The following is a 17,472-nucleotide window of genomic DNA, read 5'->3' on the forward strand; positions in this document are numbered from 1 at the left end:
AATATAGATTTATACAAAACACATGATTAAGGAGCTAGGTTCTCGTAAGTCCTTAGCTTTACAAAAGATGATAGTTCGAATAAAAAGTAATTATTTTAATGAGTTTAGGGAAGTTATGTAACTTATGTTCTTTTACATTTTCAAAGATTAAAACCATGTTTTGCTCAGAATCGTACAAAATTGCTTGTAGCACTTTTAAATAGGAGCCTTGACTAAAATTTGTTGGTTAGAGAATGAGACAAACAACAACTCGTTTCTTTTAAAAAGTCAAACATGAGAAAATCAAGTACTTGTAAGACATTTATTTCTATTTGTTCTTAACATCTAATTTTCTTTCGGAAATTTAGGCAATTGGAGAGAATTAAAGTGTGGTGGAAAATGTGTTGTAAGTAAGAGAGGGAGGGAGTAAAAAGGTGGGTGAGTGTAAGAAAATTGCGAAATTGAGTGAAAAAAAAAAGTGTAAATATTGTGAGATAAGAAATTTGACAAAAATGAATTAAAACAAAAGTATAAGAAAATTAATAAACAAACTAATGAGAAAAGTGTTAAAAGTCCATAAAAAGTTCATGGACATATTTGTAAATCCACCTAATAATATTGCTGCAAGACATTATTGTATATTTGTATGCACCGTGTATGTATTAATTCAAGTCCAAAAGACAGTATATTAATGCTTATAAAACTAAAACTTGATTTCATATTATTTGTAGCGATTTGATATAAAATGAGAGAGTTGGAAAATGTATAATCATTGCAAATATCATAAAACGAAGGTAGTTTATAAAATCTTAATAGAAAAAAAAAATTATAAATCGCAGTTTTACATAATAACGTTAACATAAATAAAGAAAGAACAATCAAATTAAAGCAATGATCCAATGGTCATTAGTAATATGGGTTAGAAGTTTAGAACGTGTTAAAAGGCTCCACTCTTTTTCTATAGTCCTCTCTCTTTACAATTTTTGTCTTAAATCCACCTACTGTTAAAACGTACAAGCAATTCTAATCTACTTAATGACGGTTCCAAAATTCTTTTGGGATGTAGCTATGGTTCCTCTTGAATGGATAAAGTTAGAATATCGTCACAAAAATCTAACATGTAAACAGGTTTTTGACTTGTATACTTTTATAGGGCGTTGATAGATCACCTTTAACCTATTTACGTTATTTAGATGAGATTAAGCTCGTCTTGTGTGCGGCCGGCCACACCGTGTGACCACTTAAAGTAACTCCTATAACATTGATTAAGTAACCATGTAATACCAATAAGTAACCTCTATAACACTGACCGAGTAACTTTATAAGGACTATAACAATGATGAAGTAACCCCTTTAACCAGGGACGGATCTTCTAGGGGCTAGCCTGGGCTTGGCCCCCCTTAGATCTGATCCAATTTCTATTAAGAAGCAAGTTTAAAAAAAAAAAAAAGCCCACTTTGTAGCCCATTGGACTTAAATTCAGGAACACCTTATGTACCATCTAGTATTCCCAATTAGTCTAAGGTGCATCCTTGTGCACCTTAAATAGGTGTAACAACATAGCCCAAAAGCCTAATTACACATAACCCAATTAAAAAAAGCTCTAAAACTAAAAAATACGAAAAATGCAATACACCCACCCACACCCAATAAATGTAACGTCATTTTCAAACTCAAATATCTTCTTCTATATGATTTTCTCTCTCCTCTTTTTCACTTTCTCTCTCCTCTATTTCATTCTTTCACTAAAAAAGCTGCAAAAACATCTATGGACATTAGGAAAGAGATGCAAAATCAAAAGGATCCTCCCCAAAAAGGCAATTTTATGTAAATTTCACTTAATTTTGTTTGAATTTATATGATTATCACTTAATTTTGTTTGAATATTGTTCAAAATTTATTATTGAAATTGTCAAAAAAATTAGTGAAATCAAACGGATATTTTATGTTCACATTTCGAAATGCATATGTTTATATTTTGAATTCTTATGTTCATATTTTGAATCCGTATGTAAACTTTCTGAAATGCTTATATTCACTTTCTAAATCCATATGTTCATATTTTTTATGTATATATTCACCTTCTGAAATGCTTAATTATGTTCATACGCATTCAAAATGAACCAATGCATATGTTCATATTTTGAATGCATATGTTCATATTTTTAATACTTATGAATTATGATGCATATGTTTCATAACCATATTATTTTATTTCTTCAATTTTTTATGTTCATAATAAAATGTCTTATATTCATAATAATATTTTATATGTTCATAATGTAAATATTCATAGTAAATATTTGTCGTTCTCAACAAGTCTGTTTATGCATATCTTCTCTCTCTTAAATGCATATGATCATAGTTTTTACGCATATGTTCACCTTTTAAATGGTTATATTCACTTTAAGGAAACCAATGCTTACTTTCATATTTTGAATTGTTATGTTTACTTTCTGAAATGCATATGTTCATATGTTTTATGCTTATGTTCACTTTCTGAAAAGCTAATGTTCACATTTAAGGGAACCTATGCATATGTTCATATTTTGCGTGATTATGTTCATTGATAAAAAAAAATGCAGAAAATCAAATGAAATTCATACACAAATGAAATTGATCGAAGCTAAAAAAAATTCAATTCATATGAATTTAAAAAATCAGATAAACAACCAATTCCATATTGTAAGTAACATATTCAATCGTTAAATAGGAAAAACGAGAAAAATAGAAAAAAAAAACAGAGGAAAAAGGAATTAAAGAAGGAAGGAGAAAAAATAGAGTATAATTTGTGAATTCAAAGATTCATATATACCTTAATCAATCGAAATTAAAGCACAAAATCAAAATTCACACAAAAATTCATGCTTAATAATTACTTTCATGTTGTAAGAAACAAATTCAATCAAAAAAGTGTAAAAAAGGGGAAAAATTAAAAAAACAGAGGAGAGAGAAAATACAAAATGAAGGAGAAAAATAAAGGAGAAGAAACCTAATGTTAACTTTTTGAAAAGTTAATGTTCATTTTGTGCTGTTGTTACACCTATTTCTAGGTGCATAAGTGTGCACCTAAGAATATGTGTAGTATTCCTCTATATGTTTTTACTTGGCACAAACTCCTATGTGAGTTTGACATATGACAAATTGGCCCATCTTTCAATACATAAATGACAGTATTATTGGCAGTCAAGTACAACTTTTTAATTTTTTTTTTTTAAAAAAAAAACAAATTCTATATAAACAATAATAAAGTACTCGTACTACGTTATTCATGTTTAAAAAATTATTAGGCAATTAGCAATGATATATATGTACTGTATTTGCTGTTCATAATTCTTTTTATTTTTTTTAATAGCTACTTTACAAAAAAAAAATAAGGTTAACTATTTTATAGTATTAGTATCTGCTATGGTTTAAATTTAGAAATTAAACTTTAATTCGGCCCCTCAAAAGAAAATTGTCAAGGTTCGCCACTGCCTTTAACATTGATCAAGTAACCCCCATTACACTAGCAAAGTAACCCCTATAGTAGTTGGCCTGTGAGGCCAGCCACATATAAGACTTTGTGTTTAGCCATATATCTACAAATTTATATCTTTCAATTATAATGACGCCAAAAAATTGTCTTATGTGTGTTAAAAATGCAAGAAATTTTATAACCTCATAGTTTCCTTTTTTTTTTTTTTTTTTTTTTTTTTTTTTTTTTTTTTTAGAGGATGCCTACAAGACTAAACTCTTGGAAACTTGTTGTTTGGGTCCAATTTATCTAATTGGGCCTAGTCATTAAATGATTCAATGCTCCAAGGTCAAGGCCCAAGCCTCCAATCAAGCCAAGTCAGCTATGTATCAATTGGTCCAAATTGTCATGGTCAGCCCATGACTCAATCCGGCCCAATCATTCTCCTCCTTTTGTCATGCCAAGGTATAAAAGCCTTCAACTCATTCATTTATGATATACACACATGAAAGCCTCAAGCACAAAATCTCTCGCATAGCTTTCTCTCTCTAAACACTGTTTGACTTTGGCATCGGAGGGGTCTTCCTCGGATCCACCCCCGAGGCCAGTTTACGTGTATTTGCTGTGCAGGAAACCTTCGGCCCCGCATTATTTGGACCGAATAAGTCTTCATCCACTTCATCGGACCTTCGGCAAGGTCCCATTTTTTTCACCCGAAACAATTTGGCGCCGTCTGTGGGGAAGACTTTCAAAAATCTTTAAGCCAATCAAAATCATCTTGCAATCATCTTAGTAGCAATGGCTAAGAACCGCAAGAACAAAAGCCTACGTCAAGGAGTGGGCGAAAGGCCTAAAACTCCTACACCATCACCTTCGCCGAACAGGAACTCTTCGAAGGGTGCCAGTTCGGGGGGAGGATCATACCGGGAGGATTCCCTTTCTCCCGTAATTCACGATTCTCACCATAGACCGAGTCCCCCTCGGTCTAACAAAAGTCAGTCCGATCATAGGACTCATTCAGTGCCACAAAGCCAACCTTTGACCATCCGCTCTCACTCTCACGCTCAGCCGAGGACCCCTTTGACGGGGCCCAGCTCGGAAGAAGTGGAAAGAGCGCTGGCGGTGCTCATGGAGGCAATGAGGGCACAAAATATGCCTCCACCTCGTGATCGGACTCCTCCGCATACAAGGCATCAGCGGAGGAAGCTAGACCATGACGGAGGGAAGCCTCCCTCCTTCCGGGAGCTGGAAGAGTGGGAAGAGGATACTTGGAGAACTGAAAGAGAGAGGAAAAAGAACCCTCAATTTTTCAAAGGATCCTCTACCTCTCGGCCAGAAACGCGCAAGAGAAGCAGCTCAGCCTCTCGGCCGGAATCTGCCCACCGAGAGCGACCTAAGACTGCTCGCCGAAGCGTACTCGACCGAATCGGCGGCAGGGAGCCGAGCGTGCACAGCCGCCTCGCGTTCCCTGTAGCCGAGGCCCAAACTTCCCAGCCAGGGACGAAAACCACTCCAAACTCTCTAAGAGGGCGGAGCGCGGTCCCTTCGGCCAGGAACAAGAGCAAGGCCGTTATACTACCCACCAGTTCCCCATTCGAGCAATGGATTCTGGAAGAGATTGTGCCCACGGTTAAAATACCGTCGCACATTACATACGATGGGACTTCGGATCCGAAGGACCACATCGCCTCTTACGAGGCTCACATGCATCTCTGCCCGAGGTCCGAAGCGACCTGGTGCAAATATTTTCCCACCACTCTCAAGGGGGTTGCGCAAGCGTGGAACTCCAAGGGAGTAAAGGAAGGCTCTATAGCGGGGTGGGACGACCTGTCCACCAAGCTTAAGAGCAAATTCTCCACGGCAAACCGCTGAGAGAAGACCACTGCTGAGCTCATGGGCATGCAGCAAGGGGAGACCGAGAGTCTCCGAGACTACCTGACCCGTTTTAGCAATGAGTCATCCAGCGTGTCTCAGCTGGACCAAGGGCTAGCAGTTTTTGCAATGCAGAACGGCCTTCAGCCCGGAAAGTTCCTAGACTTCATGGTCATGCACACCCCGCAGACCTTGGAGGAGGCTCTGAATGCCTCGGATAAATTCATCCGAGCCGAAGAGTGGAACAAAACAAAATCCCAACCCCAATCTGGGAATGGGAAGCAAAGGCAGCCGTATGAAGGCCAAGGCCAGAAGACGAAAGGAAAGGCGAAAGCCTCGTAGCAGTCTTCGGCCAATGAGCCGAGGAAAGAAAAATCTGCCCCATACGCAGGCAGATACGAGTCTTATAGTCCGTTAGCCCTTCCGCGCGCTAAGATCTACAACGTGACGAAGGAGGAGCAGAGTTATAGGAAGCCGAGACCACTCCCCGAGTGGTATCAGCGCAAAAACAAAAATCAGCGGTGTGAGTTCCACGAAGCCCCGGGACACAACACTGAAGAGTGTATCCAGCTGAAGGACCAGATCGAAGACATGGTCCGGAAGGGATACTTGAAAAAATACATCGCGGATCACCGCGAGAAAAAAGAGGCCGAGAAGTCTGAAAAAGACTCTCGGCAGGACCTTGACTTCCCCCGGAAGAACAGTAAAAATGCGGAGGGAAAATTCCCTCCAATCAATGTTATCTCGGGAGGAGTATGCTCTCGGAGGGAACGCAAGCGGCACCTTAGGGCTCTGACCCACCAGGTGAACAACGCTAGCATGCAGCCTCCCCAGTCGCCGGTGCCGAACATGACGTTCACAGCCGCCGACTGCCGGGGGGTAACGTTCCCTCATGAGGACCCGTTGGTGATCATCGCCACGGTGGCCAACCACGACGTCAGCAAAGTTCTAATTGACGGTGGTAGTGGAGCAAATATTTTGTTCCGAAAGGCGTATAATCAAGTCAAGCTGAAGCCTAAGCACCTCACGCCGGTATCCTACCCAGTATCCGGATTCAATGGGGCTTCAACTTATCCTGATAGGAAGGTTCTGCTCCCTGTCACCATCGGCTGCGATGAAGCAGCTAGGAACGTCATGACTGAATTTTTGGTCATCGACGCTCCTTCAGTGTACAATGTGATCTTGGGGAGACCCATAATTCACAAGATCCAAGGGGTCATCTCAACATATCATCAGCTGATGATCTACGTTTCAGACGCCGGCTTCCCCGGAAGGATCCAGGGCAGCCAAAAGGAGGCCCAAAGGTGCAACTACCTCAAGCCATCCACTACTCGTCCAGATGACGGCGATGAGGATGAGGAGGAGAAAGAAAAAGAAAGAGAGCCGAGTACAAAAAAGCTGAAAGGTTTAAGTGTTTCGGCCCAAGGTTCTGTGCCCAAAGAAAAAGGGCCAGAAAAAGAAAGGGCTAACTCTTCATCTGAGCCGAAAGACTCTGGGAGCCAGCCGAAGAAGAAAAAGTCTGGGACGCCTGCTGACATAGACAACAGACCAGATTGTGAAGAGTCCAGCCCATCAACAATGGACCTGGACCAGCAGACTGAAACGGTTGAGTTGACCGAAGGAGACGCTGAGAAACGTGTAACAATCGGGATGGACCTTGATTCGAGCACCCGTTGTGAACTTATTCAACTCCTTCGGGACAACAGAGACGTGTTTTCTTTCTCGGCAGCTGACATGCCTGGGATAAGTCCAGACCTCATCTCCCATAAGCTTAACGTCAACCCAACGTGTCGGCCAGTTAAGCAAAAGAAGCGGAATTATTCCGCAAATAAGAAACGAGACATCGCAGCCGAGGTCAAAAAGCTGCTAGATGCAGGCTTCATCGAGCCTTGTCAATATCCAGAATGGATGGCAAATGTGGTGATGGTTCAGAAGGCCAATGGTACCTGGAGAATGTGCGTTGATTTCACGGACCTAAATAAGGCTTGTCTAAAGGATTTCTATCCCTTGCCGAGGATCGATCAGCTAGTCGACTCGGCAAGTGGCCATGCCTTGCTTAGTTTCATGGACACATTCTCGGGGTATCATCAGATCTTCATGCACCCCGACGACCGAGCAAAGACGGCATTCTTCACGAACGTCGGGGTGTACAATTATAAAATGATGCCCTTCGGATTGAAAAATGCGGGGGCAACTTATCAAAGGCTGGTGGATCAAGTTTTTGCCGATCAAAAAGGCCGAAACATGAAAGTTTATGTTGACGATTCAATCGTCAAAAGAAAAAAATCTGAAGACCATGTTAAGGACCTGGCTGAAACCTTCGCCACCTTAAGAAAACATCAAATGAAGCTGAATCCGAAGAAGTGCGTCTTCGGCGTGAAGTCAGGGAAATTCCTTGGGTTCATGGTCAGCAAGAGGGGGATTGATGCCAATCCCTCCAAAGTCAAAGCAGCGCTCGATCTTCCTGAGCCGAAAACAAAGAGGGATGTTCAGCGGCTCACCGGAAGAATGGCAGCCCTCTCGAGGTTCATTTCTAGAGCTTCGGAAAAGGGGTTACCTTTCTTCAAAGCCCTGAAACTCCCAAAAACAAAAGATCTCGTTTGGGAAGAAGAGCAAAAAGAAGCCTTCAAGCAGCTTCGGGAGCACCTAGCTCAACTCCCGACGCTGGCTAGTCCAGTAGAGGGAGAAACTTTGTATTTGTACGTGGCTGTCAGCCCAGCCACCATCAGCGCGGTGTTGCTGAGGGAAGAAAATAAAATTCAGCAACCGATCTACTTCGTCAGTCACACTCTGACGGATGCCGAGACTCGCTACCCTCTACTCGAGAAAGTCGCCTTTGCAGTAGTGGTAGCTGCTCGAAAGCTGAGGCCCTATTTTGATTGCCATCAGATAGTGGTCTTAACTGATCAGCCGCTGGAAAAAGTTCTCGGCAAAGTTGAAAAATCTGGTAGGCTGGCCAAGTGGGCTTTCGAGCTCACCGGATTCAGCATCAGCTACCAGCCGAGAGCAGCCATCAATGCCCAAGCTCTAGCGGACTTCTTGGCCGTATGCTCGTACCAAGAGACGCTAGACGATGAAAAGAAAATCTGGACCGTGTTTATGGATGGATCCTCCACCGTAAATGGTTCGGGGGCAGGGGTAGTGATAACCTCTCCCGAAGGCAAATCCTTTGAATATGCACTAAAATTTTCTTTCAAGGCTTCAAACAACGAAGCTGAGTACGAGGCAGCAATCGCTGGCCTAGAATTGTGCATCTCTCTGGAAGCCGAACATGTCTGCCTGAAAACAGACTCTCAGCTAGTTGCATATCAGATCGGTGGCAGCTACGAGGCCAAAGAGCCCTCCATGATAGCCTATCTTGCCAAGATCAAATCAGTCATTGCAAAGCTGAGAACTTTTGAAGTTCAGCTGATCCCAAGGGGTCAGAAAGCTCAAGCCGACGCACTCTCCAAACTTGCCAGTTCAACTCTCACTGAGCTGAACAGATCTGTATATGTGGAGGTGCGCCGAGAAAGAAGTGTCGACGAAGCACCTGAAGTGTGCTGCGCTGACCCAGAGCCCAGCTGGATGGATCCCATCCTAGCTTTCAAGCTTCGGGGAGAAATTCCCGAAGATAGAATTTTGGCCTCCAAACTGAAAAGAACCAGCTTAAGGTTCATCGTCTTCAGAGGGGAGCTTCTGAAAAAGTCCTCAGCCCCATTGCTAAAATGCGTGGGACCAACAGATGCAGATTACATCCTTCGGGAGGTTCACCTCGGCATCTGTGGGAACCACATTGGGGGAAGGACCCTAGCCCACAAGGCATTGAGGGCCGGATATTACTGGCCCACCATGATCTCAAATGCTAATGAGTTGGTCCGAAAATGTGAAAAATGTCAAAAAATTTGCACCAGTCATCCATCAGCCGGCTAGAAATCTTCAGCCGATCCTTAATCCACTTCCATTTGCCCAATGGGGGCTGGATATTTTGGGACCCTTTCCAGATGCACCTTACCAAAAAAGATGGTTAATAGTCAGTATCGACTATTTCAGCAAATGGATTGAGGCTGAAGCAGCTTCGAATATCACAGAACAAACTGTTAGGAAATTTATCTGGCAGAACATTATTACCCGCTTCGGAATTCCGAAGGTCTTTGTCTTCGATCATGGGAGGCAATTTGATAATCTACCGCTAAGGCGGTACACAGATCAATTCGGCATTAAATTGGCATATTCAGTAGTGTGTCATCCACAAAGTAATGGCCAAGCTGAAGCTGCAAATAAACAAATCCTCAACGCTTTGAAGAAAAGGGTTGAAGATCAAAATTCCAAGTGGATAGAGGAGCTCCCAGGAACCCTCTGGTCGCTTCGGACGACTGAAAAAGAGGCAACGGGCTATTAACCTTTTGAGCTGGTGTATGGTGCCGAAGCCGTTCTTCCAGTGGAAATCGGCTCTGAAAGTTTACGAGTGCACCACTTCTCGGCTGAGAATGAGCAACTTATGAAGGAATCTCTCGATTTCCTCGACGAAGTAAGGGACTCAGCCCGAGACCGAATGACTGCTTATAAGCAGAGAATCAGCAAATTTTACAACCGAAGGGTCCAGGCAAGGCCTCTCAAAATTGGAGACCTTGTCCTTCGGAATGCTGCTGCAGTTCAGAAAGGCCGAATCCATGGGAAACTCTTAGCTGCATGGGAGGGACCCTATGAAATCTATGATGAGCTTCAGCCAGGGACATACCGTCTTCGTCAGTTAGATGGAACGGAGATGAAAAATCACTGGAATGCTGATGTACTTAAGAAATATCATGTGTAAACCCTTTGGGGCAGAACAATCTTTGTAAGTACATTTCGAATCATTAATGAGAGGCCTCAGAGCTACCATTTCTATAATTATTTGCAACTTTCTATTCTTTCAAGTTTTCTTTATTCTATCTACTCTTTAAGGGTTTTTATTCAGCCTCGTCTGAAACCTTCGCCTTTGGGTAACTAGGTTTCAGATTGTTGACAAACTCGTCTTTTTTAAGAACTCTGGTCTTTCAGCTGAAGTCAAACTTCAGTAAGACTTGTTCTCTAAAGACATGAGTCCATGGACAAATCTGGGATATTGCCTTAACTGAGCCTTGTATCCCAGAAAGCCATTATCCGAAACATTGCCTTCAGTTGGCCTTGTATTTCGGATATCCATTTCAAAAGATAGACAGAAAATCAAGGATAACAGCAGCTGTCAGAAATCTTTTATTCAGCTCTGTCTGAAAGTTAAAGAAACAATACCCAACTCAGCAATCCGAAGACTTGAGTCTTCAGATTTCTGGGGGGGGGCAAGAGGCACTATCAGTGCAGGTTTATCTTCAGCAGAATCCTTCAAGCCGAAAGCTTCGTACTTAGCAAATTTTTGCGAAATTTCTCAAGTTCAGAAAAAGTAAAGCATTCAAGACAAGACAAAGCAAGTGAAGAAAAAATATCAGATTGATGAAATCACGCTCGTATAACGAGCCACAAAGTTTAAGTGTTCAAATAAGCTAAAAGATTATATCGGCAGCCGCCCACAAGCGGAAAATAACAGCTGCCGAAACGCGTACAAGGCAAAAAGAAATAGTTTGTACACTGAGGCAAGCTGAAGCAAAAACAGGCAAAAAACAGTCAGAAAGCGGCATCTTTCATTTTAAGAGCACGTTGATCCGCAAGATTCTGAAGACGACTGCCCGAGTCCCTAGGCTTCAGCTGGAGGGTCTGGCATCCCTATGGGGGTGGAATCTAGCGTGACATCAGCCCCAGCTGCAGAAGAAGCAGGTCGAACTGAAGCCTGGACTTCAGCTTCCTTCATCTCAGCTTCTCTCAGCTCAGCCTCCCTCATCTCAGCATCCTCGGCCTGGAGGCGAGCCAACAAGTCAACTTTAGGCTGACTGGCTTGCTGCATATGAGGATCCGCGGGGTCTTCAGCCCAGACTTCACACTGATACCAGTCCAAGCCAGGCGCAGCATGAAGAGCCAGTCTCCGAGCTACCCCATAACCGTTGAGGTAGGCAGTCGAGTACTCCTCCCGGGTGTAAACCCTGAGGGCTAGCTGGGCCTCAGCATCGGCCAGCTTCTTCTGCACTTCCTCCATGGCTTTCTGGGAAGTCTCTCGTTGTCTCTCCAACTGGGCCTCGGCATCAGCAAGCCGCTGCTCAGTCTGCTTAGCCTGGGCTTGGGCCTGGGAGAAGCGCTCTTCTTGACTCTTCAGCTGAACCTCCAGACCGGTAATGCTTTGCCGCTGAGACTCCAGCTGAATCCCAGCCTCAACCAGTTCCTTCTCCCTCATTTCGCAGGCCTCAAGGTGCTGTTTGACGTTACCCTCCAAGATCTTGATCTTCTCCCGAGATATCTCGTCTCGGGCCAGCACTTGAGATTTGACCTCAGTGTCAATTTTTTGCTGGATCTTGGCCTTGAGGCTGGGAACGTCAACCGCGCCGAAGGCGTTGAGCAGGGCCTCACCTTCATCTATTGGAGGCAGAATGTCCCGCTCCATTTCAGCGCAGAAGGTGTCAAAGGAGTCAATCACAACTTGAGCCCTGTGCTCGGCTTTCTCTTGCTTCAGCTGGGCGAGCTTTGCCTCTGATTCAGCAATGTCCACCCTTTCTTGGAGCGTGACAATCATCTCACAGGTCATGGTGTGGTTGTAGACAACCTGCAACACCAAAATTAAATCTAAGTCAAATAAAAGTGGCATGGAATAAATCGGGGACGCTGAAAGTGCAGAATTTAGTTGCAAGTGCATACCTGCATCAGCAGCCTCTGGTTGTCTCGGGCAGGATCTGGCACTGAGGGACCAGTTTCGGCTATTCCAGCAGTGGCCCGAACAGACCATTCTTGGACTTGCTCCATTTCAGATAAGTCGGAGCACCCGCCGAAATAAGCCTCAGTGCTTTTCTTGTGCTTACCACAAATCTCGGCCCTAACGCCAGCAGGGATAGAGCACTTCTTGGCTGAGAACCCCATGTCCCCAGATTGGAAGGATTTGAAAGAGGGGAACGAAGTTGACGGAACTTCATCAACTTTCTTGGGCTCAGTCGTTTCCCCTCCTTCAGTCTGGTCTCCTCCGGCCTGGACCCCTTCAGCCCCGCCGATAGGTTGACTAATCCAGGCGTCAACCTCCCGCTGGATCTCTTCAGTGAAGGCCTTAGGGGCCCCGGCTTCAGCAGTAGCCGCCTCCTCGGGTACTTCAGCAATCTCAATTTCAGGGAGCTCAGCAGCGCTCCCCCTGTTGGAAACCCCTTCAGGAACCCCTGCCTTCGGATCAGGAGTCCGCTGGTCCACCTCCATGTCAGCAGCTGGAGGGGGAGTCTTCGGCGGCGACGGGGTCGGCGGTGGTGGCTGAACCGGGGGCGGAGGACCCCCTGTACTTCTCGGAACCCTGCCCAGTCCAGCAGCCGGTTCCCTTATTACTACGCCGGGTCTCGGCCCCAGCGTTAACTCTCCCGGACCCATGACAGCTGGGCCCGTCCTTCTCCTCTTCCTCTGTTCCAGAGGTTGATCGTCCATATCGTCAGAGTCAGAAGTTTCCAACTCTGAAAGGTCGTCTGACGATGCTGGACTCTTTCCTTCTCTCCTTCTGCTCTCTTCCTCAGACTGCAGAAGTGGGGGAGCAAGAAGGGATCAGTAAAAAAAAAAAAAAAAAACAACAAGCAAGCGCTGAAAGACTTACCAATGTCTTCGGCTGGACCTCGGCAGCTCTAGAAGTCCCCTCACCACTCTCTAGGGAGTTGATGGCCCTAGTCACTTCTTTGGCAGCCTGAGCGGCGAGTATTTCCTCGGCGAGCAATGGCCTCAAAGGATCCCACTTTTCCCACCAAGGCTTCTGCCTCAGATAATCTGCAGCAGCTTCGATCTGAAGGCCCGTCGAGTGTAGGTGCAGAGTACGATCCTTCGGAGCAGTGATAGCTGGAGCTCGGTCTAGGATGACCCTTTCAGCGTTCACCCCCAGCCGACCGTAGTCAATGCCAGAGGTAGCCTCACTCAACTCTGGAAGGAGAAGTCGAAGGTTAGCCCCAAAACAGACAAAACAAATAAAGCAAAGACAAAATAAAGTCCCCGGCCCCAGCCGAAGGTACTTACCGTTTCTATACTTTCGGCTGAGGCCGACAACTGCAAGCATCTTCTCTTGGAAGACGTAATGTTTATCGGGAAGCCATCGGGTCGGGAGGGACTTCAACCGGCCGGTCCCCCAAGGATTTCTTTGCTTCCCGAAGAAGCTCATCTGCTGATAACTTGGATGGCTGGCGGCATTAGGGTCTTCGGGACCCAAATCTTGCATGATCGGATCGGGCCTGGAGAGATAGCGAGGGACCCTGAAAAAGTAGGGGTGCTCCGGATCGGCAGGGGCCCTCACCCAGATCCACTGACCCTCTCCAGTCCTTATCCGAAGAGTCATTCGGCCACATAGTCAAATATTGAGGGCAACTCTCTATTCGCCACCAGCCTGAAGACCCGTGCTGGCCGTACACACTCTGGGTGTTCTGCACTAGCTGATGCATCCTTCGGAAGCAATGCAAATTCGGCTCAACGGAAAAAAATCGGCACACCCAGAGATAAGTCATCACCCGCCGAATGCTGACAGGCGTTAATTGGCATAGTGAAATCCTATACTTTATTAGAATATCCCTGATGAAGGGATCCAAAGGGAACCGAAGCCCGTACTGCAACTGCCGAGTGTATACTCCCACATACCCAGGGGAGGGCGATGAATTCTGTGAGTAGGCGAGGGCATTCGGCACCAATACCCGTCTTCTTCGAAAATGCCGTAGTGTAGTTCGATCTGTTCGGCAAACCGATAAGCTTCGGCATGCCTTACCCACCAGTAATAAGGGGTATTGTCAGTCATAGCTCTCTGGGCTTCGGCATCCTGCCATTCAGCATGCCCAGGTAGCAAATCCCATAGAACAGGAGGCAGATCTTCCCCCTGTTCAGCAGCCCCAGCCTCGGCACCCTGCTGAGGGGCAGGTCCAGCCTCGGCCCCTTGCTAAGGAGCAGCTGCGTTCAGGGGGACCGCCGGAATCCCCCTCTCTGGGTCTTCCTCGACACGTTCTCCATTCCAGACGTCGGCGCGGTCCCGGGGATCCCGGACCGGACCTCGTCTCCCAGTCCGGCGACCTCTTAAACGAGTCATGGACAAATTCGCGAGAAAGGAAGTTGGGAAAAGAGGAGTTCTTTGAGAAAACTAAGAGAATCAAGGAAAAATCGAGGAAAATTACCTTTATGAGAATCGAAACTCGCCGATTCAGTTAGTCGGAGCAGCGAGTTCAAGCGTCGAGATTTGATTTCGGGTGTACAGTGGAATTTCGAAGTGGAAGCAACGGTTTCTTGAGAGGATTCGAGATGGGATTGGTGAAGAAATGAGGAGAGAAATGGCGAAAATGTCTTATGTTTCCAGAAAATGAGAAATTCAAAGGTCAGAATGCTTAATTCCTCTTAAAAGCCTTCCTAAGTAACCGTTAAACTCTCTCTCTCTTGATTAACCGCCCACTATCCACTCAACTTCCCATTAATCATCCTAATTACATTTATTTAGTTAATGACTGTTTAAAATTTAAATCTTTTGATTTAATTAAATCATTTACTTCCCTCCATTTTTATTGGATTCAAACCCGACCCGTCATCCTTCCAAATCGGGTCTGGGGGGCAAGTTGTTTGGGTCCAATTTATCTAATTGGGCCTAGTCATTAAATGATTCAATGCTCCAAGGTCAAGGCCCAAGCCTCCAATCAAGCCAAGTCAGCTATGTATCAATTGGTCCAAATTGTCATGGTCAGCCCATGACTCAATCCGGCCCAATCATTCTCCTCCTTTTGTCATGCCAAGGTATAAAAGCCTTCAACTCATTCATTTATGATATACACACATGAAAGCCTCAAGCACAAAATCTCTCGCATAGCTTTCTCTCTCTAAACACTGTTTGACTTTGGCATCGGAGGGGTCTTCCTCGGATCCACCCCCGAGGCCAGTTTACGTGTATTTGCTGTGCAGGAAACCTTCGGCCCCGCATTATTTGGACCGGATAAGTCTTCATCCACTTCATCAGACCTTCGGCAAGGTCCCATTGTTTTCACCCGAAACACTTGTAATATGAAATTTAATATTCGTATTATACTTCGTATGTTGCTTTGCACATATATATACGAGGTTTGGTCTACCAAACTTCTCTCTACATAAATTACCTCCTTTTAAATGTTGTTGCTTTTGGGATAAGATAAATGATTATCCTTGGTTTACAAGAACAAAATTTACCAATAACTAAACTCCATAAGTTAATGGTAAATATCACATCAAACAAACTTGATAGGTAGAGTACAAGGATTTCTCTTCTATTGTGAAAATGAAAGAGTAGTTTAAAAGAGAGATTATAATTAGTTTACCGTAAACGCACCAAAACCAAATTTTTAAAAGAGAGATTATAATTAGTTTTTAAAGTGAATTTGAAAGAGTAGTTTAAAAGTGAGACAAACATTGCCTAGCTTCTCAGCAAACTTCAACCATGCATATTTTGTATTACATAACTAACTAACTAACAATGGTGTTTACTCATTTGTTATGCTACCATACCATTATTGTAGTATGCTTCTTAAAATATTCCCTCTTTCGCCCCGTTTATAATCTCTCTAGCCCATCAATGACGAAGTTCAAAACTTTGAAGTGTTTTTATTCCAAATTTACCTTCCTATATAGTCAAAATTTATAAATATCAAAACGACCTTTACACATAATCTTTCGGACCTGAAAGCTTGATCCATCCCTCGGAGTGTTTTATCATTGCTCCACATCAATCCACCAAGACGGTACCTACAACATGGGAGGTAGAGATGGTCATGTTTTGCTAGGATTAGTGTTTCTAATAATAGGTCTTTGGCATCTCTACAATCATCTAAAAAACCATGCAATTCTAAAATGCTTTAAATCCTATACTTGGTTTCCTTCCTCATTCTCAAGGTATTTGGAACTTTACTTGATCTTGAGTGGATGTTCTATATTCATCTTCATGGAGCTCCATAGCTCGCCATTCGATCATAATGGAGCAATCCTAGCCACTCATCTCCACCATTTTGAGCATTCTTTCATTGCCTTGGCATTCTCCTTCCATGCTCTCTTTGCTATCATCCTTGACAAAATTAGGCCTAGCACCAAGGCTCATGTCAATATAAGCCATTTCCTCGCGACCATGGCCTTTGGCCAAGAGCTTCTCCTCTTTCACTTCCACACAACGGATCATGTAGGCCTAGAGGGCCAATACCATTTGCTCCAACAACTAGTGGTTATGGTGTGCCTATTTTCCACTATTCTAAGCATATGGTTGCCTAAGAGCTTCATGTTGTGCTACATTAGGTCACTTGGTATAATATTTCAAGGACTTTGGCTCATTGTCATGGGATTCATGCTATGGACTCCGGATTTCGCTCCCAAAGGTTGCTCAATGAAGTTGGGTCATTATGGTCGGCATGTGATTAAGTGTGATGAACACGAATCATTGCATCGCGGTAAGGCGTTGGTTAACATCTTGTTTAGTTGTTTTTTCATAGGTATGATGGTTTTTGGTGTGGGTTCTTATTTGGTTATGAACAAAATTTATGGTTCATATAAAATCATGGAGGATAATGATGATGAGGAATTGACATGTGAAATGGAAGATAAGCAAAATTTTCTTTACAAAAACAGGGTTTTACCAATTGATTTGGAAGAATTGTAGATATATTACCTGTGTTTGTAAATTAAAATGATATGGTTACAATTGTATTTATTCATTTATGTAAATATCACTGTAATTTCATGCTTACTACTAAAATTTCTTTGTTGTATTTATACCTTGTTTTCTCTTGGACCTTATCCTTAGCTGATCCAAACTTTCTAAGAGTATTAGCATAATCCAATCTATAATTGGGTCATTAAGATTAAGTTATGTTTGAGTTAAATGCAAATCTACATTTGATTTGGGTTCAGAATTTCTTTATGGTTCAATTAGAACATGTAAATACATTGATTGAAAGGATGTTTATGGAAAAAATCAATGTTATAGTGTGGTGAAAAGAGGTCCGGTGGTGGTGGTGGTGAAGGGGCAGGTGTTACGTAAGGAGAAGGGGTTCGAGGAGGCAGCTAAATCTTAGTCCATCCCCGTTCATGACTTGAGTTAATGAGGTCTTTTCTCTCTCATGTCT

At 43.7% G+C, this 17,472-nt stretch overlaps 2 protein-coding genes across 2 annotated transcripts; both read left to right on the top strand.

Annotated features, from left to right (window-relative positions):
* The first annotated feature begins 6,442 nt into the window (after window positions 1-6,442).
* On the top strand, window positions 6,443-9,689 carry LOC110699530. Its single transcript, XM_021877022.1, has 2 exons — window positions 6,443-6,944; window positions 9,292-9,689. The coding sequence occupies exons 1-2, from the start codon at window positions 6,443-6,445 to the stop codon at window positions 9,687-9,689; spliced, it is 900 nt and encodes a 299-aa protein (XP_021732714.1).
* A 6,792-nt stretch (window positions 9,690-16,481) lies between these two features.
* Window positions 16,482-17,006, top strand: LOC110699531. Its single transcript, XM_021877023.1, has one exon. The coding sequence runs from the start codon at window positions 16,482-16,484 to the stop codon at window positions 17,004-17,006; it is 525 nt and encodes a 174-aa protein (XP_021732715.1).
* Window positions 17,007-17,472: the final 466 nt, after the last annotated feature.

The sequence above is a fragment of the Chenopodium quinoa genome, unplaced genomic scaffold (assembly GCF_001683475.1).
Source record: "Chenopodium quinoa cultivar QQ74 unplaced genomic scaffold, ASM168347v1, whole genome shotgun sequence".
NCBI classification, from domain to species: Eukaryota; Viridiplantae; Streptophyta; class Magnoliopsida; order Caryophyllales; family Amaranthaceae; genus Chenopodium; species Chenopodium quinoa.